General features: G+C 42.5%; 1 protein-coding gene across 1 annotated transcript in view; it reads right to left on the bottom strand.

The window, feature by feature from the left end:
• espn (espin) overlaps positions 1-27876 on the bottom strand; it is a 215450-nt gene that overhangs the window by 25644 nt on the left and 161930 nt on the right. The window contains 1 exon segment of the mRNA XM_059952222.1: positions 17539-17972. Within this exon segment, the coding sequence (XP_059808205.1) occupies positions 17539-17972 (434 nt within the window).

The raw sequence follows: 27876 nt of genomic DNA, 5'->3' as shown, positions 1-27876 counted from the left end.
CTGGCCAATATATCATGTGATGCCGACTCAATCGTCTGATTTGTCGAGTTGGAACTTGCGAGATAATTGTCCTCCAATGGCCTATCAGCTTGCCGACCACTTGTCTCTGCTTCATGAAATAGAGGAGTCGATCATCATCACTTCGTCCCCTCATGAATTCTGACTGTAACTCAGAATTATTATACAAGAGTCCATCGTGCTGCTGAATATCTTCAAAATCCTCTGTCAGAGCACCTGAAATACTTGACCTCATCTGATTCTGCCTGGAAGATTCCACAAATGTCCACTTCTTCCAGTGTTCGAGGAAGAGGAACACAATTCGTTCCTTCCTCAAGTCTGTATACTGCTGAATGTAACTGAGGTCCGTCTGGACTGGAAGACTTCTGGTCATGAGGTCTGGACTAAAGTACGTCTCATCGTCATCTCTAGATAAACACTGGTTTACATCATTGTTGCTGATGTCTGTTGAATATAGTAATGGCATGTGTATTGGGACAATGAGTGGTTCTTCCACTATTCCTGACCCATGCTGGTCTGGGCACTGTTGCACGCTGCAATTTGACTTGGTGTTTTTAGATGCATTGGTACAAAAATTATGGGATTCTTCCAGAATGGTTTCTGTACAATGAGGTCCAACAGGCAGCGATCGTTTCCTTTTGTAGACCTTCTGTTGTGCCTCCTCTGTCATTCTTGACTGCAGTTGTAGTTCGTAGTTTGCCTTTATATTTTTGACCGACACGCCGCATTGCAGGATTTCTTTCTGAACATCCTCTCTAGTTGAACTGAACGACTGTGACCTCCCTATGCACAAGTTTGACTCCTTGGCTGAGGAAACCTTCACCGGCTCAGCCGCCGGACCCCTGTGTTGGTCTCTCGAAGGCATCAGGTCAAAAAGGCTTACCTCCTTCCCACCTAAGGTGGCCAGAAGAATGGCCATGCTCTTCAGCAGAATTGAAATCTTGTTGCACCAGGCAGGCAGGTCCTCTGCCTGGCCATGGACCTGCTTTGGGTTCACGGTAAAATGCTCGTGCGCTAACGCAGTGGACACGGGTAGCAGTTGCTGAAGCTCCAGCTCTAATTGCTCCAGCTCCGTCTCCACCTTCTGCACCTTGTGCATAACCTGGAGGTTCTCGATCTGCTTTTCTATACGGATGATATCGTCCTCTGTCATCAGTTCTCCAAATGGTCCCAGGATAGCATTATGTGCATGGGAGTATTTCCACCCCTCGGGCTGGTAATAATTACTGTCGTGAAACTGCCTCAGGAGAAAACACAGGGCAAAAATATCTCTCTGAGCAAATGGAAGACCTGATTTTCTCTCCACTGATAATCTTTCACAGGGTTAGTGGTGCAATATAACATCCATCAGACTTTAAATTCCATTTTTAGCTACGTAAATTAAGTTAGCATTTAAAATATTTGATCATCATTGTGTTAACTTATCAATCTTTATACAGACTGAATGGTGGTTGCTTGGATTTCCATTAAAGATATTCTAATCCTTTTGAGCTACTGTTCAATTAGCAGAATTAAATATTGATGATCATTTTTGCCATTAAAAATATTCTTTGCACCACTCACCAAGTAAAACCATTTAAAGTTGCAGTATCCTAATTTTGTAATTCAATTGGAATTTGGCATGTTACAAATACAGCATATTAGCTCATGAATGCTAATAGCTGAAGGAAATACATTCAGATATGAAAGGGTTAACATATGAGGAGTGTTTGATGTATCTGAGCTTGAACTTGCTGGAGTTCAGAAGAATGAGGGGGGCAATCTCACTGAAACCTATCGAATGCTGAAAGGCCTACACTGAATGGATGTGGAGAGGATTGTGGGGGAGTCAAGGTCCACAGGACACAACCTCAGAGTTTGGGGACATCCATTCAGAACAGAGATAAGGAGGAATTTCTTTAGCCAGGGGTTAGTGAATCTGTGGAATTCATTGCCACGGATAGCTGTGGAGGCCAAGTTATTGAATATATTTAAAGTGAAGGCTGATCAGTCAGGGCATCAAAGGTTACGGGGAGAAGATGGGACAATTGGGTTGAGAGGGTTATAAATCAGCCATGACAGAATGACAGAGTAGACTCGATGGGCTGAATGGCCCAATTCTGCTCCTATATCTTATGGTCTAATGGTATAAAGTAATTCTATACTATGAGGTGGACGCTGAAGCTCATAACAATGCAATTGACATTTTAGAACTTTCATTGTGCCAGCAGGTAATGAACGGATAGATTTTATGGTTGTAGTCCCAAGAGAAGCATTCTGTACTACTCTTGATTACCTTGAGTATTTTCCATTGGAAATGATAGTATGCCATAACAATGTGAAGATATAGAACAGCACTGGAATAGAGGGTAGAAATGTTGGCCTTTGGAAGTTCAGAGGCTGAATTAAGGAGATGCAGATTGTAAGTTCAATTAGGGTCAGTCTCTGAACATCTGAATCAACAATTCCTTCGTCCAGTTTATAGACTTAATATAACCTGTAACAGGAGCTTTTTGAACTACATACCTAAGAATGATTACACTGCCTTTCAAAGTTCAAAGATTGCTTCTCATGGGCAATGAGAGACGTCACAAATTTACTTGTGACATTTCACATTGGCCTGAGTGAAGCAAATCGGGAGACAAGGCAAGGGACAGAGAAGGCCTCCCTGGCTTGAGCCGATGTTAGATGTAAGCCCAGCAAAAGCCCAGAACTCCCAGGGCCGATAAAGCTGGCAGCAAAGCAAATTTATGTCTCTGATCCATTATCCTGAAACGTGTGCTCAAAAGACTTGCTGGTCCCAATGGACAAAGGTCAGGATATCCACCTATAGTGTTCAATATACCAAGTTACATCTTAAAAGGAAAATTTAGCATCGGCATTCTCAATAATAAGAACCTTTCTGGCAAGGTCTTAAGATGTAGTCAAAGCAAAACTCAGTATTACTCCCTTCTCCGCAGCAGTGTGGTGGTCAATGCATCTGTTGCATGTGTGTTTATCGTTCGGTTTCAAAGGTCAGTTTAGTTGCCAACATTTTTCACTGTTGTTGCCAGGTTTCATGGGGTTTGATGGCTCTTTTATAATAATGGAGGAGGAACAAAAGTGAAGGGCCACAATGTAAAGGACTGCTGGGGTGATCATCAGGATCTCTCTTCCCAACCTTCCAAGGTACTTCCAGCATCAGGAGCGCTGCCCTTACACAGGGCCCTTAGCATCATCAAGGATCCCTCCAATCCCTCCTAACCTTAACCCTAATGCACAATCACTTTGGTCCCCGACCATCGGGCAGATGGCACCACACCATGGGACAAAGATAGTTAGGCTGGGGAACAGCTTCTTCCCCTAGGCTATGAGACTACTGAACTCCCTGCTGGGTTTCATTATGATGAAGCGCCATTAGCATTGTACTGTTTATTTTTTAACTTGTGTCGTAAATGCACCTTATTCTGGAATACAGTACATTTTATTAATTGTTAATTTATTTGTGGTAATATTATTTAATGTGTTTTTTAACAGTGATATGTACTGTGTTGTGCACCTTGTTCTGCAGGACTGTTGTTCTGCTTGGTGGTGTTTACAGTTAATGACAATAAACTTGAACTTGATATAAAATGGATACTGCAGCTTTAATTCAACACTCCAAACAGCACCAAACCACCAAACTCATGCAATGCAAACAGACACTCACACACACACACACACACACACACACACACACACACACACACACACACACACACACACACACACACACGCACGCACACACACACACATACATTTTGAAAAAAAATGTAATAAAAGAAATGCTTAAGTATTATGCTCGTTGCACCTGGAAAGAGAATGTGTGAAGTAGACAATGGACAACAAAGGAATGTAACTCGATCTTCCCTTTCCAAGACTCTGGTCTGACATTTCTAAATCCATGCTGACAGCAGCCCCTGCCTTTAGAATTGCTAGGATTGACCCGGAGACTCCAAGAATTGAAGTTTTATCTGTGAGAAAAATCTTCAGATTTCTTATTCCATTTTCTTTGCAACTTACTGTTTTGGTTGGTATTAAAATATCAAAGAAGTGGGGTAATAATCTGTTGAACAAATCCTCTTATCGTTGCAATTGACACCTTCGCCTCCATGGATTGTACATTCTCATCCCTCTCTTAATCCTATCCACACAATATCTGGAGAAATTAAATACAAAATTTTGCTGCTTTCACTGAGCGTCAATAAAAATTCAAATGAAGGAGTACAATTCTCAAGCAAGGATTTGCCTGCTGGAAGGGTGTTAGGGATCTCATAAGCCTAAGAATAGCTAGGTTGTGAAACAACGTACACTGCTTCAGCAACACAATCTCTTGTGATAACAGTGGTCCATTATTGAAGAGTACAACATTAAAACTAATTTCGTGATATGCATTCAGTGGCCACTTTATTAGGTGCAGGAGTGTGTTCTTCCACTGCTGAATCCCATCCACTTTAAGGTTTGATGTGTTGTGGATTTAGAGATGCTGTTCTGCACACCACTGTTGTTCTGGGTGGCTACTTGAGTTACTGTCACCTTCCTGTCAGCTTGAACCAGTCTGGCCATTCTCCTCTGACCTCTCTCATTAACAAGGTATTTTTTGCCCACACCACTGCTGCTCAATGGATGTTCTCTGTTTTTCGCACCAGTCTCTGAGAATCCCGGGAGATCAGCAGTTTCTGAGATACTCAAACCATTCCATCTGGCACCAACAATGATTCTACCATCAAAGTCACACAGATCACATTTGTTCTCCGTTCTGATGTTTGGTCTGAACAACTGAACCTCTTGACCATGTCTGCATGCTTTTATGCACTGAGTTGCTGCCAAATGATTAGCTCATTAGATATTTGCATTAACAAGCAGGTATATATACTAAAGTGACTAATGAGTGTACGTCAGTGACAATAAACCTGATTCTAACAACTTAGATCGTTAAGAAGTTGCATTACAGCACCAATTATGCAACTCTTGATACAGAGAACTACAATCACCACTCATGAAAATTTAAAGAATACTTTCTGATTTAATGACTTTAAATTATAAAAGCCTAGTAATCTTGCTTATTTAAAAGCCCATTAATGAAGAACATAGCTTTATAATATTTCATCTGTTTACTAAATTCCTGATGTTTAGAAGGCTAATCAGCTACATAATAAGTGGCAGAGTGGTAGAGCTCCTGGCTCACAGCTCCTTAAACTTGAGTTCGATTCCCACCTCCGGTGCTGCCTGTGTGGAGTTCTCCTGCTCTACCAGAAGCAGTGTGGATTTTCTTTTTCTATTTATTTATTTATTGAGATACTGTGTGAAATAGGCCCTTCTGGCCCTTCTAGCCATGCCTTCCAGCAATCCCTCAATTTAATCCCAGCCTAATCACAAGGTAATTTACAATGACCAACTGATCTACCAACTGGGACATCTTTGGACTGTGGGAGGAAACCGGAGCATCTGGGGAAACCCATGCGGTCGCGGGGAGAACGTGCAAACTCCTTGCGGGCAGCAGCAGGAATTGAACTCGGGTCGCTGGTACTGTGCTACCCTAAATTCTTCCCACATCCCGAAAGTATAGCAGACACTGCAGTAGCATTGCGTTTAGCATAATGCTTTACAGCGCCATCTATATATTGGGGTTCGATTCCCGCCGCTGTCTCTAAGGAGTTTGTCCGTTGCCTCCATGTGCACTGGTTTGACTTTAATGATTCTTATCATTTCAGTTCACTTAGAACTGTACAGTGCTGTGCAAAACTCTTAGGCGTACCTCTATAGCTAGGGTGCCTAAAACTTTTGCAAAGTACAGTGTATGTCAACATGGAGCGGGGAGCAAGATTGTAAATCTGGTGGGAGCAAAGCATGTTGGGAATGGTGAGGGTTGAGTGCCGCAGGAGAGGTGTGGGACAGGTGGCAGAGAAGGAGTGCCAGGCATGGGAGGGTGGCGTGTGTGCATCCACTCCCAACCCTGAGACACCAGGCAAGGCCATTTCATTCCAAACATTTGGTGTATTGATCATTACAGAACATCTCTCTGGTGCTTCCCACTCTCTCTCCTCTTCCTCCCCCTTTTCTCAATCATGATTCCCTTCTCCCTTCCCTCTTCCCACTCTCAGTCCGCAATAGAAACCCATATTAGACAATAGACAATAGACAATAGGTGCAGAAGTAGACCATTCGGCCCCTCGAGTCTGCACCGCCATTCTGAGATCATGGCTGATCATTCACTATCAATACCCAGTCCCTGCCTTGTCCCCATATCCCTTGATTCCCCTAACCATCAGATATCTATCCAGCTCCTTCTTGAAAGCATCCAGAGAATTGGCCTCCACCGTCTTCCGAGGCAGTGCATTCCACACCTCCACAACTCTCTGGGAGAAGAAGCTCTTCCTCAACTCTGTTTTAAATAACTGACCTCTTATTCTCAATCCATGTCCTCTGGTACAGGTTTATCATCACTCACATGTGGCATGAAATTTATTTCTTTTTAAGGCAGCAGTACAGTGCAATTTGTAAAATCACTGCAGTACTGTGCAAAAATCTTAGGCATATACCTGAGATTTTGGCACAGTACTGTATCTGCCAATAGTACATCAGCAGTAGGCCACGCCACCCAGTAGTAAAACCGATTGTGATTTTTAAAACTGCCCTGCGACAAGGAGAGACTGAACACCTCAGGGCATTCCATTGCACTAAAGGGGCCATACAAATGCAAGTTGTTATTGTACCTGAGTGCATTGTTTTTAATTTTGATGCCGGCAGATTTTTCCACAAAAACATACCTCAGGTGTTACTAGTAATGAAGCTAAGCAAAAACATTTGGACCAGTGCCGGTGACCAAGCCAGCACCAGTGTTTACTTGCCTCTGGCAGCTAACAAAATGGATCTCAAAGTTGTTGTTTAGAACGTGGACCAATCTGTTCTCACTTACACCAGTTTTTCAACCATCTATGGAAAAGAGTAAACGGTCGACATTTCAGAACAAAACCCTTCTTCAGGACTAGAAAGGAAAGGGGAATGACTTCTTTCTTCCCAGTCCTAAAGAAGGGTCTTGGCCTGAAATGTCAACTGTTTACTCTTTTCCATAGATGCTGCCTGACCTGCTGAGTTCCTCCAGCATTTTGTGTGCTTTGCTTTGGATTTCCAGCATCTGCAGTTTTTCGAAAGTTTATTAACCATGTCCAGAATGGGATTCAGATCAGACTCCTTTCAGTGAGATGGCAGCACGCTTGGACGCAGTGAGGTCAACCAAAGGTGTTACTGTCTTTTTTAAATGCAGTCTTTACAATCACAAGGCTCTGCTGGGACTAAGTACTGCAGGTCCAACTCAGCTGCGAGTTGCCCATTGGTGGAGATCCTGGAGGAGCTGGACTTGGTGTGGATGGTGATGCTGCCTCCGACTGAGGGGTGTCGGTGTGCAAAGGAGGTGAGCTGCCTAACAGTGAGTGGTCACCTTAGTCCTTTTCTTGTGATCACAAGACACTGTTGGACGCCGGTGGTGTGCAATGTTGCAAGTCCAATTCATTGCCTGATTGGTGATTGGTGGAGGAGCTGTATGGCCTCGATCATAGCAAGGACTTGGCCTCAAGCTGCAGTGTCGCCTGTTTACAGCTGCCAGGGGGAGCATTGGAGTCAGGTGCTCCACTGCAGTGCTGGAGGCAGTGTGGTGCAGCGTCCATACTGGAGTCAGAGCTGCTCCTCAGTGTTCACTTGGCTGTATTGTGTTCGATTGCAGGCTGCTACAACATTCATTGACTCAGGGACTTGGACTATCTTTTAGTGTGTGACTTTACTTTCCTGCCATATGTATTATATATGCTTTGTGCTGTGTATGACTATTGGTACTGTGTTCTGCACCTTGGCCCCGGAGCAATGCTGTTTCATTTAGCTGTATTCATGGGTATTCCTGCATGGTTGAATGAACTTTAAACTTGAACTTTTCTTCCCTTTGGGCCTCTTAGTTTCCAGAATGAAAGGATTTTATTTTGAAAACAAAACTATTCATTTTAAAAGTGACTTGGAAGCTGGTTGTCCAAGTCTGTGAATATTGCAGGGAAGCTGGACCACACGGAGCAAAGTGAAATGATAATCTGGTTTCCAATGAACAACTATGCTACACTTATTACACAGAGGAAATTCAGTCCATTGCTGTCACAATGTGTGAAGATCTCTTATACTACTTCAGGCAAACTAAATATTTTATCTTTATTTTAAACAGCAGATTCAGTACACGTGGGATAGTTTTAGCTACCATCAATCTGATACCAGGTCAGTGCTCCATACACCCTTTATAATAACTTCCAAGCTGTGTATCAGACATGGCTATAAGGAGCACTGGGGCCCCATAGGGGACTGTATTGGCTCCCTTCCCTTTTACTCTGCATAAATTGGAATTTAGATACAACACTGAGTCATGTCCTCTGCGGAAATACTCTGATGACAGCAATAGTTGTGTGTATGAAGGGAGGACAGGAGGATGAATACAGGGCCTTGGTGGAGGACTTTGACAAATGGTGCAAGCTGAATCATCATCAACATCAGTAAGACAGAGGAGATGGTGATGGACTTCAGGAAGACTAATCCTGTTACTATTGATGCTGAGGATGTGGACGTACTGTGGACCTCCAAGTACTTGGGGGTGCACCTGGATGACAGACTTGAGTGGAGCACCAACACAGAGGCTGTGTACAAGAAGGGCCAGAGTCACCTCTACTTCCTGAGGAGGCTGAGGTCCTTTGGAGTGTGCAGGTCTCTCCTTCACACGTTCTACCAGTCTGTTGTCACCAGTACAATCTTCTATGCAGTGGTGTGCTGGGGCAATGACATCAACACGGGTGATGCCAACATGCTCAATGAACTGATTAGACAATCTGACTCTGTTATAGGAGTCAAACTGGACACACCGGAGGCTGAGGCAGAACAAAAGACCCTACGGAAAATCCTGGCAATTCTGGACAATATTTCTCACCCTCTGCATGCCACCTTGGCTGAATAGAGGAGCACATTCCGTAAGAGACTAGGACAACTGTGTTGCTCCAAAGAGCGCTATGTGAGGTCATTCTTACCCTCGGTCATTAGGCTCTATAATGAGTCAACCTATAGCCAGGGAGGTGATGATCCCCTCCTGTTAGACTGTTTGCGGTAACTTATTTTTAATTCTTTCTACTTCTCTTCTAATATTTATATCTGTGCACGTGTAATGCTACTGTGACACTGTAATTTCCCTTGGAATCAATAAAGTATCTATTTATCTATCTAATGGTAGCACTGCAAATCCTAAGGCATTCCCAGAACAATGTAAAAGTCTCAGTAATCTCTGGCAAATGTAACACGTTTCCTGAGATCACTCGGCACTCTCCCTGGGAACCCCTACAAACGTTAATATTCTCCCTGAGTTCCCCTGAAAACGTGATGCTTTCACTGGGAAATATTGACGAATTCCACAGAATGCTAGAAGCAGCTTCCAAGCAAAAGCCACAGCTACTTATCACATACACAAGAGATGGAGCAGTGGGGTAGCACGGGCGCAGGCACACCCAGCCCTGAGACACCAGGCAAGGTCATTCGATTCCAAACAATTGGTTTATTGATCACTCTCTCCCCTCTCCCTGCCCCCTTCCCACTCTCAGTCCACAACAGAGGCCCATATCAGAATCAGGTTTATCATCACTCACGTATGTCATGAAATTTGTTTTTTTTTTGTGGCAGCAGTAAAGTGCAATACATAAAATTACTACAGTACTCTAGATATCTCCAGCCTGCCAGCCACATACAACTATCTACAACTCTAAAGGTACTTCCATTCATCTCCAGTCCATATTTTACAAGGACATGTATTATATGTAGGATCCCAAGTGTATTTTAGAGAGTATAATTTTAGCTTATAATATAATATATATTATAAACTTATATTATAATATATTATAAAGAATATAATATAATTTAATTTAAGAATTGAGTGCAGAATGTGGAATCACTTGATACATTGTTGTACCAGGCACTTCCACTTAGTTGAGAGTCATTGCCTTCAATAAAGGAAGTTCTGTCAACAGGTCTATCCATTTACTTACTAATGCATGCAGCTACACAACACAACTTCAAGACACTGCACAATCAGTTTGTGTACAGGATGATGAGATCGAGTAGACAGCCAGGGTTGAAATAGCTCACGTCAGAGGGTATAATTTTAAGATGGCTGGAGGAAAGTATAGTGGGGGGGGGGGGGGGGATGTCAGAGGTAGTTTTTAATACAGAGAGTGCTGGGTATGTAGAACGATTGACGGTAGAGGCAGATATATTAGGGGCACTTAAGAGACTCCTAGGCACATAAATGACAGGAAAATGGAAGGCTATGTGGGAGGGAGGGTTAGACTGACCTTACAGTAAGTTAAAAGGTTGGTACAACATTGTGGGCCGAAGGGTCCGAACTATGCTGTAATGTTCTATGTTTTGTGTTCTTAATGGAAATTTCTGTATGAAAGCCCGCTAATGGTATTCAAGCAAACCACCACAATATTTATCTCCTGCAAATAACGTTTGTGTGTTGCATTCCAGCCTCCACACAGAGCTTCAAATTGACATCAGCACAGACATATACCAGCCAAGGGTAAATTCATCTGGCGAAGATCAAAAATCTGCAGATGCTATAAACCCGAAATTTAAACGAAACAGAAAATACTGTAACACTCTCGGGTCAGGCAGTATTGGCAGAGAAAAAATAGAGTTGATGTTTCAGGTTTGAGGAAAGAAGGGTCTTGGACCTGAACTATTAATGTCTCTCTCAAGAGATAATGCTTGTCCTGCTGAGTCCTTTCACATTTTCAGTTTTTTTTTAGCTTATCCAGCATTTATATGCCAATCACTGCAATGTGTAGCCTATGTTATATCAACTGCTTAGCAGCAAGGAGTCATAACTAACAAATACACATAGTTCCATTTCCCTTGTAGTTTGATGCCCTTTAATCATTGGCGTGTTTGCTGCTCCTGTTCCAATACACATTGTCTCACATTTCTTTAGATTAAACAAATTGCTTCTTTAGACCAACTCATTAATAGTGTTTAATCAGCTCATTTGTTGGGTAAACACACTACTCTGATAATTCCTGAGCTGTGCCTAGATAACGTGGATTATAAAGCTTTGTAATTTATCACAAGAAGTACTGTGGAAACTTATTCCATAATTATTCATATGAAAGCAAGCAGGAACTTACGTATATCCTTGCAATACAATATAGTTATCTAAGTATTTTCTTTCACTTCTAATGCTCAACCATCATACATTTTGATAAACAATAGCTCTATCAGATGCTGAGGAATTTCTATTTTCTGAATAGTTTTTAAACATTACATTTTAGGTTAGTTTCCTAAGAAATCCTTTTGCAAAGTTGCATTGTATGGTGAAGTACAGAGTTATAACTGATGCAATGTATAATCCTGAGAGGATTGAATGTCAGTAATTTACAAATGGAACACAATACAAGTTATATTTTGAAGGGTCATTTAGAAAAAGGCATAAAATGGAAAGTAAGTGCATGCAGTATTGTTTAGGTTAGTGGGAGGTCAGAGGGTCCGGAGGTTATTGAACAGCAGTTTGACGAGAAGAAATTATAAAGGAGGAGAACACAAGAGATTTCCCAGATGCTGGAAATTCAAAGTTCAAGGTTGAAAGTAAATTTTATTATCAGAGTACATGTATGTCACCACATCCAACCCTGAGATTCTTCTTCCTGCGTGCATACTCAGAAAATCTGAGAATAATAACAGGATCGATGAAAGATCAAGAAAAGCATAGAAGACAGCAAACTGTGCAAATGCGAAAATAAGTAAATAGCAATCAATACCAAGAGCCTGAAATAACAAGATAGAGAGTCCTTAAAGTGAGATAATTGATTTTAGGAACTTCTCAGTAGTTATCCCCTTTTGTTCAAAAGCCTAATGGTTGAAATTTGAAATCCAGAGTAACACACACAAAATGCTGAAGGAACACAGCAGGTCAGACAGCATCAATGGAGAGGAATAAAAAGTCAAAGGATCTTGGCCCAAAACATTGACTCTTTATTCATTGCCATAAATGCTGCCTGACCTGTTGAGTTCCTCCAGAGCCTTGTGTTACTATAAAGGGGAATTCGCTTGCAAATAACATAAGAACAGACAGTAATTGATCCCACGGATAAATAAAAAGAAAGAGAAAAGGCAAAGAAAGCGTAGGTGCTTCAGAAGATGAGACCGGGAAAGTAATAACGACAAATAGAGATATATAAATAATTACCTTGCATCACTCTTTACGGTAGAAGAATGGGAAAAAATCCTTAATATTTTAGAGAATCAAAGGGAGCACTTTAAAATAATCGCCACCTTCGAAATAAAATGCTGGCCAAATGAATGGCGCTAAAGTCACCTCGACCTAGCACAGTAGCATAGTGGTTAGCGTGCTACTACTAGAGTGCCAACGACTGGGTTTAATTCTGCCACTGTCTGTAAGGAGTTTGTATATTTTCCCACGACTGTGTGGGTTTCCTCTAAGTGCTCTGGTTTCGTCCATATTCCAAGGATATGGTTTGGTTTATTCCGTTGTGGGCATACCATGGTGCCGCTGGGAAGCGTGGTGACTCAGCACCATCCTCGTTCATTTGATTTGACACGAATGATACGTTTCAATGCATGCTTCAATATTTTGATGTGCATGTGACAAAGCTAATCTTTATCTCTTCAATCTTTTCTGATGGCCACCGTTCTAGTGCTTTAACATGTCGTTACTGACATAGTGAGCACATTGGTTTGAAGCTACTAAATTTCATTGGTGCTCGAGAGCTTCCAAAGGATTGAGAAAATGCTTATTCAATGCCATTATTCAAGAAAAGGAGACAGAAAGTAGGAAATTATAAAGTATTAGCTCTAAATTCTGTCTTTGGGAATATGCTGGATTTGATTATTAAGTAGGACATTTAGAAAAGGGTTGGATAATCAAGCAGAGTCAACAGAAAAGATTCGGCGGATTTGTTCGAATTTCCTGACAATGAAACACACAGGATTAATGTATGAGAGCTTGGTGACATAGTGTATTTGGATTTCCAGGAACAATTTGATAAAGGGCCACATAAAAGGTGACAACACAATACAAGAGTGCATAGTGTTGTGGGAGCAAATATTGACATGGGTAGGAAAGTGGCTAATTAATGGTTGGGTGAAATTGATCATTTTCCTTCTGGCTTGGTAATCAGTAACCAGTGGGATACCCTCAATTATTTGTGATCTACATACATGGTGCTGGATCTGGTGATTTTGAGGTCCAGAGGTTCTTTAGAAGAATAAAACTTGGTACTTATGGCCATTTATTAAGAATGAAGAACGAAACAAAAATGAAGAACAAAGAAGTTGTGGTCGTCTTAACCAAACTCAAACTAGAAATATAACAAGTTAACATGGGTTCAATTCCCACTGCTGTCTGTAAGGAGTTTGTACATTCTCCCTGTGACCACGTGGGTTTCCTCCCGGTGCTCCAGTTTCCTCCCACAATCCAAAGACGTACAGGTCGGTGGGTTAAGTACTCATTGTAAATTTTCCCATGATTAGACTCAGATTAAATCAGGAAAATGCTGGGTGGTTTGAAGGGCCGATTGGTCCATTCTGTGTTATATCTCAATGAATAAACAAATAACCTGAGAAAAAGCCAGGTTCAAGTGGCTTGACACCTGCTGCAGAAAAACCAAGAAGCTTCTAGAAAAATACAGAATCAGCTATACTACAATTAGAAGATATTGCACTGAGCAATTACACGTATACATAGTACTGTGCAAAAGTCTTAAGCACTCTAGGTTTTTTTATGCTTTCAGGTGCTATGGCCTCCATGGAACCCTGATCTCAACATCGTCAAGGTTGTCTGGGATTACCTGGAGTGACAGAAGCAAGTAAGACAGCCAAAGTCTGCAGAAGTACTGTAGCAAGATCTCTAAGGTGCTTGGAACTACCTACCAGCCAATTTTCTTTGTAAACTGCATGACTGTGTACGTAAGAGAATTGCTGCAGTTTTAAAGGTAAAGGCTGGTTGCACCATCAGACATGTCACTTGATGGCCTCCTTTTGTGCAAAGAAGAGGCCACCCTCAGCGTGGAGGAGCAACACCTTATATTTCACCAAGGTAGCCTCCAAACTGATGGCATGAATATCAAACATGAGAAAATCTGCAGATGCTGGAAATCCAAGCAGCACACACAAAATGCTGGAGGAACTCAGCAGGCCAGGCAGCATCTATGGGAAAGAGTACAGTTGTCGTTCTGAAGGGTTTTTATCGCAAAATGTCGATTGTACTATTTTCCACAGATGCTGCCTGCCCTCTGAGTTCCTCCAGTATTTTGTGTGTGAGGCATGAATATCAAATTCTCTTTCCGGTAATTTTTTTCCATCCTCCTCCCCTCTTCTTCTATTCCCCACTCTGGCCTTTTACCTCTTTGCACCTGCCTATCACTTCCCCTGAGCCCCTCCTCCTTCCCTTTCTCCTATGGTCCACTCTCCTCTCCTATAAAATCCTACTTCAGAAGCCCTTGACCTTTCCCACCCACCTAGATTCCCCTATCACCTTCCAGCTAGCCTCCATTCCCTCGCTCCACCTTTTTATTCTGGCATCTTCTCCCTTCCTGTTCAGTCCTGATGAAGGGTCTCAACCTGAAATGTCGACCATTTATTCATTTCCATAGTTGCTACCTGATCCGTTGAGTTTCTTCAGCACTTTGTGTGTGTTGCTTTTGACGGGGTAGATTTTTTTTACTGTTGACTGTTGTGTTTAGTAAATGTTTGATATTTTAAAACTTTCCATTTCATTATTTTTGAAAGCACCTTTGCTTAACAGTATTATTTTACTTTTGCACGGTTCTGTTGGTGTCAATATAAAAATATGAGTAAGCATAGTAAAAGATGAACTATGAGGAAAAATAATTTTGCATTCTAATCAAACTAAGAGCCAAATTATCTGAAGGTACAAAGACAGGTTGGTTTGGGACTTATGAGGCAGATGCAGAGGGATATTGGTAAATTATGTAAGTGGGAAAGAGGTTCCAAGATGGAATATAATGAGGTTGCCCACTTTGGAGGGTAGAAGGAGAATGGAAATTACTGTTTAAATGAGGGAGACTACAAAGTATTGTGATACAACGGGGTCATAGTTCATTTAACACAAAGGATTGGCATGTAGGCACAGCACGTAATGAGGAAGGGTAACAGAGTGTTGGACTTTATTGCAAGAGGTGGACAGCATAACAGCAGTGAAATTTTGATGCATATGTATAGAGTTGTGGTGAGACCTGTCATGAACATTGCAAAAAGTTTTGGACTCCATATTTCAAAGAAAATATTTGCATTGTAAACATGCAAGTTAGTTCGTGGCATGAAGTAATAAAGGAGAATTAAAAGAATTAGTTGTACAATATTCTGATGGGCATTGACAAATCAGTTGCAAAGAGGAATCTTCTCCTTATGGGGGATCTGGTATTAGGGGTATGGGCTCACAATAAGAAGTTGCTCCTTTATGATAAAGGAGGAATTCCTTTATTCTGAGAGTCGCGAGTCCTTGAACTGAGAACAATGAAGGTGCAGTCAGTGGAGATATTCAAACAGAGATTGACAGATACTTGAGCTACCAGGGATTCATGCAGTGTTGGGGAGAGAGCAAGGAAGTATCATTGAGGTCAAGATTAAATCAGCTATTATCATATTGAATGGCGTAGCAGGCTTAAAGAACTGATGGGCATAGAACTACATCTGTTCTTACATTATTATACAAAGTTTAATATTTCAGATATCTCACTGTTGAAATATTACATATCGCACAGCAATCCAATTTGCACCCACAAACAGCTATGCCAAGCAAACATTAACAAATCAATTTTCCATCAAAAACCTTATGGTCCATGGTGTGCCTTGATCATGATTTACAAATAATCTGAAGTTGTTATTCATTGCTTTTATTGGGAAGCAAAAATAAAATTTTGGAAGTTTGTGGCATTTGCACAGATCATTTTGGCGCAGATCAATTAAAAAAAACTGAGGACTATTATGATTTTGCAAAGGAGACATTATGTAAATAAGTCTGTAGGCCTGTACTGTTCTCCCGAGATTTGAACTTGCTATGGGACTGTAAACCCTATTAACTTCGCTGCCACTGGTAAATCACAGGGAAGCTCACAAGCTGCAGGAACATAGAACCACTGCTGGTGTGAACAACATAGTCTAAGCAAGAACGGTAACATAAAAGCTCAAGGACAGGAGGAGGCCATTCAGCCCCTTGTGCCTTTTACTCTGTTGTGGAGTTGCATCACAAGTAGGAAGTACAATGGGGACCCCAGTACTCCATGGAGATATGTTTGCCCATGGTCACTCTACGCTAAATGCCAAGCAGAAGATACCCATTTAGTCCATCACTGAAGTATTGATCCTGCGGAGGAGCTTATCCAAATAGTTGCTTGCTCTTGCTTGATAGCCCTGCAATTTTTATGTCTATTTATTTTTTTTCTATGAATCAGCTTTGAATCTGCTTCCCCACCTTGAATGGGTATCAAAGTTAAGCAATTCTTTTTCCCATACTAAGACTTGCAAGGCTGCTAAGTTTACTGAAAGGCCTACATAGAATTGATGTGGATAGGATTATTCTAATAGCGGGAGAGCCTTGTACCTCAGAATAGAAGGATATTCCTTCAGAATAGAGAAGAGGGCGAATTTCATTAGCTGGAGGGTGGTGTATCTGTGGAATTCTATGCGACAGATGGCAGTGGAGGCCAAATCTTTGGATATATTTAAAGTGGAGGTTGACAAGTTCTTGATTAGTAAGGATGTCAAAGGTTATGGGAAGAAGGCAGGAGAATGGGAGGGCTAATAATCAGCTATGGTGGCATGGTGGGGTAGAATCAAGCTGAATGGCTTAATTCTGCTCCTGAGTCTTATGGTCTTACGGTTTTTACTTGCAGGGTTAGTGGTTCAATCCTGAGCAGAGTCAATATTCCTTATTTGTTGGATGGGAGAAAAGGAACAAGGTAGATAAAAGTCTTAAGAACCACTATGAATGGGAAAAGATGATACAAACAGGAGTGGCAAATAATCTTGTTCCAATTATTATAGAATGTATTATATCCTAAATATTAATTTATAATATAATTTATACAATATATACAACTTTTCATTTTAACTTATAATCTTGAGATGCAATTCGAATTAATGGGCTTGCTCTAAAATGCTGGCATAGACTAGACAGGCCCAGTGGCCTTATTATCGTTAAAGGTATTAGAATACAATTCTGCAAATTCAAAAGATGAATATTTATATATATATCAAAAGATTGATATTTACTGTACATGTGTTTACTTGGCATAACCATGACAAAACCACTTCAGACAGGTTTGCCCCTTCACGATGTGTTCTGTACTGTCCAACTTCAAATAGATTTGGGTGCCAAGGTTTCTTAAATTTTTGAAGTTGATCAAAACCACAGCGGAGGGGGCACTTAAAGACGGAAATATGGTAAAGGCCATGTTACTTCTGAAAACTCACTTTTCGTTTCTGTTCTTCCTCCTCCTGGATCTTAACCTGCAGCTTCCGCACCATCACCTGCCTCTTCCACTCAGGTATTGGAACTCCCAGCTCATCGTGAGTCGGTACAAGTGACTCGGCATCAGCCGCAGCCGAAGCAACCCCATTTACACACGGTTCGGTCGGACTGCCGCCCTTATGCTTCACGTTTGTGTTTTTGGGCTGAAATGCAAGAAATGGAGCAGGGTAAAGGTGCAATGAGGCATCGAGCTTTCGTTGGATTTCTGATCAGCACTGGTATGTCTGTGGTATACTCACCATATTCCCAGAGTTTGAAAAGACCACAGTAGTCCCCTTGCTCTGGGCAGTTGGCTTCAGATTTCTTCCAGCCTTGATTTCAGCCAGTAACTCAGTGTTATCTCCATTTGGGGACATCATATTGAAGGACTTTGTACCTGTGTGTATCAGAGAAGAAGTCTTAGGTGAACAGGAGACACTTCGCAAGTTGCTTGAAAGTTTTCTACTTTCAAAATTGTCATCTATTCAAGAAATACACAGAATTTTCATGTACTACTTCAGTATTAGCTGAAGCACTGGGTCATGGACTATAGTTCTGATGGACTCTAGATCAAGATCTCTTTGGGGCTTTTGCTATTGCCTGCATGTTGGAAGGTTGGGGTTTCTGCTGGGGCAAGTGAGGGGAAGGGGACAGTCAATACTTCTGCAACTGCTCGTGTGTGGGAGGGGTGAAAGTTTTGATGTTTCTATATTCATTCTTTGTGGTTTCTTGTTTTGTGGGGAGTAAGAATTTCGCATTGTATACTGTATACATTCTTTGATGTTAATTTGAACTATTTGATTTGAATTTAAACTATTTGCCATTCCATTTACATTAAGCCAATGCAATGTCCGTTTCAGTTCAGATAAACTCCTTAAACTTCACTTCCATTGGGGAGAGAGTCAATAACACACCAAATCTCACTTAACAAAGTGACAAAGGGTCTCAGCCCGAAACGTCGAATGTTCACTCCTCTCCAGAGGCTGCCTGACCCTACTGAGTTTCTCCAGCATTTTGTGTGCATTGCTACGGGTTTTCTGCATCCGCAGAATTGCTTGATTATATCACGAAACCCTCACCCACCTCCCACTCACTCCACAACGTGGGTGGGTAACCGGCATATCTTTTTCCAGAAAAAGATCCCTTTTCCATAAATTTTCATAAATTGAGGTGTGGAATGCAACATTATTCTCAGAAATGCAAATGGTGTGGTTCTAAGCAAGCCACAGTTCCGCAGAGCGAATGCAAATCACAAATGCTATGTGAGAACATGTGAAGCACCACGATAAAACAGCCAATCATCTCTCTCTACTTTGGGATGTGGCGTTGCGAGCAAGACCAACATTTGAGTACATGCCAAGGGACGCACTGAAACTTGGCACAGTCACCACAAGGGCTCGGTGGGGAAGGAGCACGAATGGAGAGGGAGGGGCGGGTTGGGGGAGAAAGCCTCTCGATTATTACTGTAGCAGTATACCAACTCCAGAAGGCCAAGTGAATGACAGCAGTGCTACTGGTGTGTAGGACTGCAATATAACAGTACAGAAAGCATTGGCTATGAATGTAAAGAATGAAAAGGCAGGGAACAGTTTATTAGTACATAAGACCATAAGATATAGGAGCAGAATTAGACCATTTTCCCCATTGAGTCTACTCTGTCATTTCATCATGGCTGATCCAATTCCCTCTCAGCCCCAGTCTCCTGCCTTCTCCCTTCATGCACTGACGAATCAAGAATCTATCAAACTCTGCCTTAAATATACATAAGGGCTTGGCCTCCACAGGCACCTATGGCAAGAATTGTTCTTGTAAATAATCACCCAGCAACCCTTGGTTTAATCCTAGCCTAACAACGGGACAATTTACAAAGAGTTGTCGGAGGAAGCCCACGTGGTCAAGGGGAAAATGTACAAATGACGGGAATCGAACCAGGGTCACCTGGACTGTAAAGCATTGTGCTAACCACCATGCTACCATGTTGTCCTACATCTTACAATCTTCCCCAGTTCTATGTCTTCTGTAAACTTGGAGTTATTTTAGTTAGTCCCAAATGATTGATGGTGTTGTCAATAGCTGTGACCCAGGCAACTTTTCCCTGGGGTACTCCACCTATCACCCTCTGCTAGCTGGGAAAATTCCTGTATACTCCAAAATGCTCCTTAGAAGCATCCTGACCTATTGAGTTCCTCCAGCAATATGCGAGTGTTACTCCGGATTTAGAGCATCCCCAGTCTCCCTAAAGTCTCTGCATATTATTTATTTATTTGTTTGGAGATACAGCTTGGTAACAGGCCCTTCCTGTCCAATCAGCCCACAATGCCCAATTACACCCACGTGACCAATTAACCTTCTAACCCATACAGTACTGGGCACCCTAGCTATATATACAGTACAAGCCCAAGACCTTCGCCCAGTACTTCATAACCAGTTAACCTACTGACACATCCGGCTTTGGAAGGCAGAGGGACCAGGAACACCAGGAGGAAGCCCTCCCGGTCATAGGGAGAACATACAAACTATTGCAGACAGAGGTGGGGAATGAACCCTGGTGCCTGGCGCCGTGATAACGTTACGCTAACCACTACGTTAACGTACAGCCCCCAAATCCAAATACCAGTGTCTGCAGTCTCTTGTGACTCCAAATCTCTGTCTCTGCCGGAATAGTACCTCTACCCAATCTGGTTTAACCTCACATGAACCTCTGTGTCAATAGGAATTATTTGTCATTCCTAAACGTCCCATCAGCAATATGGTTCAGAGGTCTTTAGACACAGGTCCAGCGGTGAGAGGACACCAGACTGTGGCCTTTCCTCACAGATGCTGCACTGGGTTTCAGTGTATCCCTCAGCATCTAGTCCTGGACCTCTGACTGTGCCCCAGCTCACAACACCCAAGAGTAAATTAAAAGAAAGTATGATGACCTCCTTATAGTAAGTTATGCTTTGTCAGACGTCATGCATGATTTATACTCCCTTAAAGAACCTGTGCATTGCTAAGAACCACACCATTTGCACTCCTGAGAACTCTCAGAACCTGATTCGTAGCCTCTGGTAATATTTCAGTATCCCTACCCACTCCACAGATGGTAAGCACACCTTGTTTCCAACTCTGGGTCAGTTTTCTTTGTTAAATTCCAAATTAAACTTGAGAGGCAGGATTTATGAACATTTGGAGAGTCATAATATGATTAGGAATAGGCAGCATGGCTTTGTCAAGGGAAGGTCATGCCTTACGAGCCTGATTGAATTTTGTGACAAAAGACATTGCTGAAGGAAGAGCAGCAGATGTAGTGTATATGGATTTCAGCAAGGCATTTGATAAGGTACTACATGCAAGGCTTATTGAGAAAGTAAGGAGATATGGGATCCAAGGGGACATTGATTTGTGGATCCAGAATTAGCTTGCTCACAGAAGACCAAGAGTGCTTGTAGATGGGTCATATTCTGCATGGAGGTTGGTGACCAGTGGTGTGCCTCAGGGATCTGTTTTGGGAGCCCTACTATTCATGATTTTTATAAATGACCTGGATGAGGAAGTGGCGGGATGGGTTAGTAAGTTTGCTGATAACACAAAGATTAGAGGTGTTGTGGATAGTGTGGAGGGCTGTCAGAGGTTACAGCAGGACATTGATAGGATGCAAAACTGGGCTGGGAAGTAGTAGATGGAGTTCAACCCAGATAAGTGTGAAGTGGTTTATTCTGATAGGTTAAATATGATGGCAGAATAGTATTAATGGTAAGACTCTTGGCAGTGTGGAGGATCAGAGGGATCTTGGGGTACTCAAAACAGCTGTGCAGGTTGACTCTGTGGTTAAGAAGGTGTATGGTGTATTGGCCTTCATCAATTCTGGGATTGAATGTTGCAGCTCTATAGGACACTGGTCAGACCCCACTTGGAGTACTGCGCTCAGTTCTGGTCGCCTCACTATAGGAAGGATGTGGAAGCCATAGAAAGGGTGCAGAGGCAATATATAAGGATGTTGCCTGGATTGGGGAGCATGCTTTTTGAGAATAGGTTGAGTGAACTTGGCCTTTTCTCCTTGGAGCGACGGAGGACAAGAGGTGACCTGATAGAGGTGTATAAGATGATGAGAGGCATTCGTCGTGTAGATAGTCAGAGGCTTTTTCCCAGGGCTGAAATGGTTGCCATAAGAGGACACAGGCTTAAGGTGCTGGGGAGTAGGTACAGAGGAGATGTCAGGGGTAATTTTTTCAGTCATAGAGTGGTGAGTGAGTGGAATGGGCTGCCGGCAATGGTGGTGGAGGTAGATACAATAGGGTCTTTTAAGAGACTTTTGGATAGGTACATGGAGCTTAGTAAAATAGAAGGCTATAGCTAAGCCTAGTAATTTCTAAGGGTGGGACATGTTCGGCACAACTTTGTGGGCCAAAGGGCCTGTATTGTGCTGTAGGTTTTCTACGTTTCTCTGTTTTTATTAATAATAAGAAAAAATATAAACCACACTATGTATTTCCATTCTTATATTCATTGTCAATGCATTCAGCAGTGTTTTAATCATCATCATTACGTGCCATGTTGTATGAGCAGCTAGTGCATATCACAAGTTCTGGATATGCGACCACTGACACCAGGGTGACACCACTGACACTGTTCATGGCAAATTTTTCTACAGAAGTGGTTTTCCATTGCTTGCTTCTGGGCGGTGTCTTTACAAGACGGGTGACCCCAGCCATTAGCAATATTCTTCAGAGATTGTCAGCTGCTCATACAACCATCCACCACCTGTTTCCATGGCTTCATGACGTAGGAGAATGAGGGGTGATTTGACAGAGGTGTATAAAATTATGATGGGTATAGATAGAGTGAATGCAAGCAGGCTTTTCCCACTGAGGCCAGGGAAGAGGAAAAAACAGAGGTCATGGGTTAAGGGTGAAGGGGGAAAAGTTTAAAGGGAACTTGGGGGGGGGGCTTCTTTATGCAGAGAGTGGTGGGAGTGAGGAATGAGCTGCTAGATTAAGTGGTGAATGCAGGCTCACTTTTGACATTTAAGAAAAACTTGGACAGGTACACGGATGAGAGGGGTTTGGAGGGATATGGCCCAGGTGCAGGTCAATGGGACTAGGCAGAAAAATGGTTCAGCACAGCCAAGAAGGGCCAAAAGGCCTGTTTCTGTGCTGTAATGTTCTATGTTCTGTATGACCATAATCAGGGGCTAAGCAGGTGCTACCTCTTGCCCAAGGGTAACCTGCAGACTAGGGGAGGGAAGGAGTGCCTTGCACCTTCTTTAGTAGAGGCATATCTCCACCCTACCACATAATACTTTCCCTAAAACCAATCGGGCTGTTGCCACTGGGGTGGTATACTTCTACAATAATTGAGGGCCTTCCTCACTCAGCCTGGCCCCTAGGAGACTGTAATGTCTTCAGGTCCACTTGCACACAAACATTCCTAGGTACAACATCTCACATCTGACCTGGAGGAAGCAAATGCAAACTATTTTGTTTTTGATATCTAAATGCAATTTTCGAGCAACGTAGGAGTGAGCATAAAGTACCCAATGATACGCAATGAACTCATATTTAATCAGCACCTTAAGAGATTATGGTGGTTCCCAATCTTATGTGTGAGCAGGGTTACAATGTAAATTGTGGCATTTAAGGTTTATTCATAGCTGTACATTGAAATGTGGCATTTGCATTGACAGCCAACACACCCAAGGATGTGCCAGGTTCAGCCTGCACGTGTTGCCACAGATTCTGGTGCCAATCTAGAATGCCCATAATGCTCTGCAGAACAACACACTAGGCAACAACAACAACAACAACAAGACAACAACAGCAAAATGAGCCCCTTTCCCACTCCCTCCCACCCTCACTTGGGGTGGACAACCAACATTATTTCTTCCAAATAAAAATACCAACCCACTCTCACACACAGACGAGCCTCCAACCACAGGACACACTATCTCCGGGCCTCTGACCTCCAGTCAATGGCCACGGACTCTCAAGCCTGCAGACTTCTGGCCTCCAACCTCCAGTCCCTTCCTGGACTAACAGACCCTGGGCCACTCCAGACAAGCCAATTTAGGGGCTTCAAATTTTGGTCCTCAACCTCTGGACTTGGTGACTTTAGTCTTTGACCTTCAAGGAGTCTTCCTCAACCTGGAAGAGTCCTTATTCACTACCAGCTCTCCCAAACAATGCTAGGTCTATACATCCAAGTCTCTTTACAGAAGTATTATTAACAACCAAATTTGATTTTGAGCCATATGGTGATAAAAGCTCTTCAAGAAACATTTAAAACTATGTCTTAGAAGATGAGCGAAATTTAGATGTTCTGGAAGGAATGACAAAGAGAAGGCGGAGGCAGAAAATGGCAAGTGCCTCTGAATGGTATCACACTCATCCTACAAGCAGCTGAGGATACAAGAAGAAAGGCAGGGACTACAGGATATTTGCGATAAGCTTGGGTTGTATTTACTTATCAGTTTGCCAAATACTTCTACTGTGTACTGCACATTAATGCTGTAACGCACCGTGGAATTGATAGACACAGGTTCTTTGATGCTAAATTATTAAACATTATCCTCTTTGGCTACTTTCTCCAGTTCTCACTGGGGAGGGACAGCACCACATCCAAAGCTCCCTTGCCCCAGAAATTTCTCTTCCCACTCCCTCCTTAATGGTGACTTGAGGTGGACAACAAACTTTTATTTCTTCCAAAAAAAAACCATTATTCATAAATTTTCATAAATTGACTGAGATTTCAGATCAAATCCTCAGGAATGCAAATAGCAGAGTTCTAAGAAAGCCACGATCCACAACGGTGATGCAAATCACAAATGCCACATGAGAACACGAGGACATGACTGACTTACGACAATAAAACAGCTGATCACCTTTCTCTGATTCCAGTTTTAGGTTGTGGGTGTTGCAAGCATGGCCGCTATTTGTTGCACTCTCCAAAGTCGAGGCCTACATGCTGAGGGATGTACTGAAGCTGGATGCAACCACCTCAAAGTGTCGACACAAAATCTGCTGGAAGAACTCAGCGGGTCGAGCAGCGTCTGTTGGAGGAAGTGTTGACCTTTCGGGTCAAAACCCTGAAAGCCTGCTGCTCAATCCCACTGAATTCTTCCATCAGGTTATGCGCAGGTCCTGATCAGAGCATCTGCAGTGTCTTGTTCAAAGTTCAAAGTAGATGTAGTATCTAAGTACGTATATGTCACCAAGTACTACCCTGAGATTCATTTCCTTGCAGGCATTCACAGGAAAGAAAGGCAATAAAAACAATGAAAAGCAACACACAAAGACGAACAAACAGCCACAGAAGGCAAACTGTGCAAATGCCAAAAAATAATACGTAAGTGAATAATTAATACTGAGAACATGAGTTGCAGAATCTTTGAAAGTGGGTCCATAGGTTGTGAAATCTGTTCGGAGTTGGAGTTATTCATGCTTGGGTCTGCAATTCTAAAGGTACAGGGCTGTCCCACCACTGAACGTGGGCTGAGACACGTATAATAACCTCTCAACTGTATCACCGACAGAACATTTGGAAATGAAAAACTGATGCTGTGGGTTAGAGGACAGAGTGGAAGAGGTGCAGGAAGGATTCACACAGTGGAGGCCCAGGCTGTAAATGCTGTAGATATACAACCTGTATCAGTGTATTCTGGCTACACATCTGGCTCCAATGTGTGGAAGCAGGTGATGCCTGAACGCACACTAAATTCATGCAACATCGCAGAGTAGCAAGCCGTGTCTGAGGAATGTTAATCTTGCACAGTTTCATTCTGATTTTTCACATCAACAAGTAATTGTACAGAATCCCTCTGCCCTCAAAATGTTTAGTGGGAATATTAGCAACTGAACCAAATGAGTTTTAAGAAAACTTTCTCAAAGTTTTAGGCGGGGCGACTGGGTTTAAGGGTCAGCACAACATTGTGGGCTGAAGGGCCTGCATTGTGCTGCATTGTTCTATGTAAAACTGCACACCTGCTTCACAATCATCGGCACTGAGCTCCCAAGACAAGTTCAGTTTCTCACTTGTTCTACAGTACTTTACAAAGGTCTTAGGGACTTATATATAGCTAGGGTGCCTAAGACTTGTGCACAGTATTGTGTTTGTCAATGTGCAGCACAGAGCGAGTTTGTAACCCTGGCGGAAGCAAAGGAAGTTGGGAATGGTAAGGGTGGAGTGCTGCAGGATGGGTGTGGGACAGGTGGTGGAGGAGCACCAGGGGTGGAGACCTGCACAGGTACAGACACACCCAGCCCTGAGACAGAAGGCAAAGTCAATTTGATTGCAAACAATTGGTCTAGTGATCATTACAGATTGTCTCTCTAGTGCTTCCCTCTCCCTTCCCCTTTTCCCAACCATGATTCCCCTCTCCCTGCCCCCTTCCCACTCTCAGTCCCCAATAGAGACCCATATCAGAATCAGTTTTATCGTCCATCATATATGTCATGAATTTTGTTTTTTTGGTGGTGTCTGTGCAGTATAATACATTAAATTACTACAGTACTGTGCAAAAGATTTATGTACCCTAGCTATATGTATGTGCCAAAGACTTTTGCACAGTACTGTATTTCTCTCCCTATTATTCACACACCTGACCAGAAGAGGCAATAAAACACAAGGTGGTAAATTTTAAGCATAACAAAATGCTGGAGGAATTCAACAAGTCAGGAAGCAACTATGGAGGGGAATAAACTACAGTTTGGGGTGAGACTCCTTTCTCCTTTCAATTCCTGAACTGTAGAGTATCAAAATATCTGACAAAAAAATCCCAACCTCAATAACACTAATTGAAGCTCTAGGCAGTAACTTAAGGCTATTGCTATATGCTCATTGTACAACTCGGAGCATGTTTAGATATACATTATAGAATGTGGAACAGTACAGCATGGTACATGCCCTTAGGCCCACAATGTTATGTTGAACTTCTGCAGACACAGAGTCGTGGATTACAAGAGCACAGAAACAAGCCATTCTGCCCATCTATACTGCACCTGACCTTTACTCTGCTTAGTTCCACATTTTTCAAACCATTACAACCTTGACACAGAACATTACAGCACAGTATAGCCACTTGGTCCACGATGTTATGCTGACCTTTTAACCTACTCCATGATCATTTTAGCCCTTTCCTTCTACATAATCCTCCAATTTTTTTCAACTGTGCACCTACCTAAGAGTCTCTTAAATATCCCGAATGTATCCGCCTCTACCATCAGCCTTGGCGGCTTTTTCACACAAATCCTCTGTTCTCTTTAGAACTGAGATGAAAGGGGATCTCTTTAGCCAGGCAGTGGTGAATTTGTGGAATTTATTGCCACAGGCCAGGTCTTTGGGCATATTTAAAGCAGAGTTTAATAGGTTCTTGATTATTAAAGGAGTCAAAGGTTACAGGGAGAAGGCAGGAGAATGGGGTTGAGAGGGACAATAAATCAGTCGTGATGGAATGGTGGAGCAGACTCGATGGGCTGAATGGCCTAATTTTTCTCCTGTGCCTTATTGTCTTTTGATCCAATGGCTGTTTGCACAGCAAAGATTTATCTTCCCAATAAAAGGTGAACTCCAATAATAAATATCCAATTTCCAGGTGAACAGGGCAGGAAATCACAAAAAGCAGGATGAGCTGTGACATTTCTACGTGTACCCATAAGATATAGGAACAGAATTAGGCCATTCAGCCCATTGAGCTTTCCCCGCCATTCCATCATGGCTGATCCTGGATCCCACTCAACTCCATACACCTACCTTCTCACCATATCCTTTGATGCCCTAACTGATCAGAAAATGATCAACTTTCACCTTAAATATACCCCTGAACTTGGCCTCCACCGCAGTCTGCGGCAGAGCATTGCACAGATTTATTACTCTTTGGCTAAAAGAAAATTCCTCCTTACCTCAATTCTAAAAGGTCGCCCCTCAACTTTGAGGCTGTGCCCTCTAGTTCTGGGTACCCCCACCACAGGAAACGTTCTCTCCACACCCACCCTGTCTAGTCATAGAACATAGAATAGTACAGCACATTACAGGCCCTTCGGCCCACAATGTTGTGCTGACCCTCAACATAGTCCTTTCAACATTCGGTAGGTTTCATCAGTGCTCTTGAAATATTTACACTATACATAAATTTTCCAAAGAAATCCAGCTGGGACTACTGATGAAACTTTCAGAAGGTGGTGAGAATGTGAAACTCACTCCCACAGGTGGTGGCTGAAGTGAGCAGCAGTTAAAAGAACATAGTCAGATGGCAGCACACTCAGACGCAGAACTCGACTGGTTCAACCAAAGCTGTTATTGCCCTTTCTTAAGCATATTTTTTATGA

Source organism: Hypanus sabinus, chromosome 27 (genome assembly GCF_030144855.1).
Source record: "Hypanus sabinus isolate sHypSab1 chromosome 27, sHypSab1.hap1, whole genome shotgun sequence".
Lineage (NCBI taxonomy): Eukaryota > Metazoa > Chordata > Chondrichthyes > Myliobatiformes > Dasyatidae > Hypanus > Hypanus sabinus.
The sequence above is the reverse complement of the archived record's forward strand: the minus strand, read 5'-3'. Positions and strand labels throughout refer to the sequence as shown.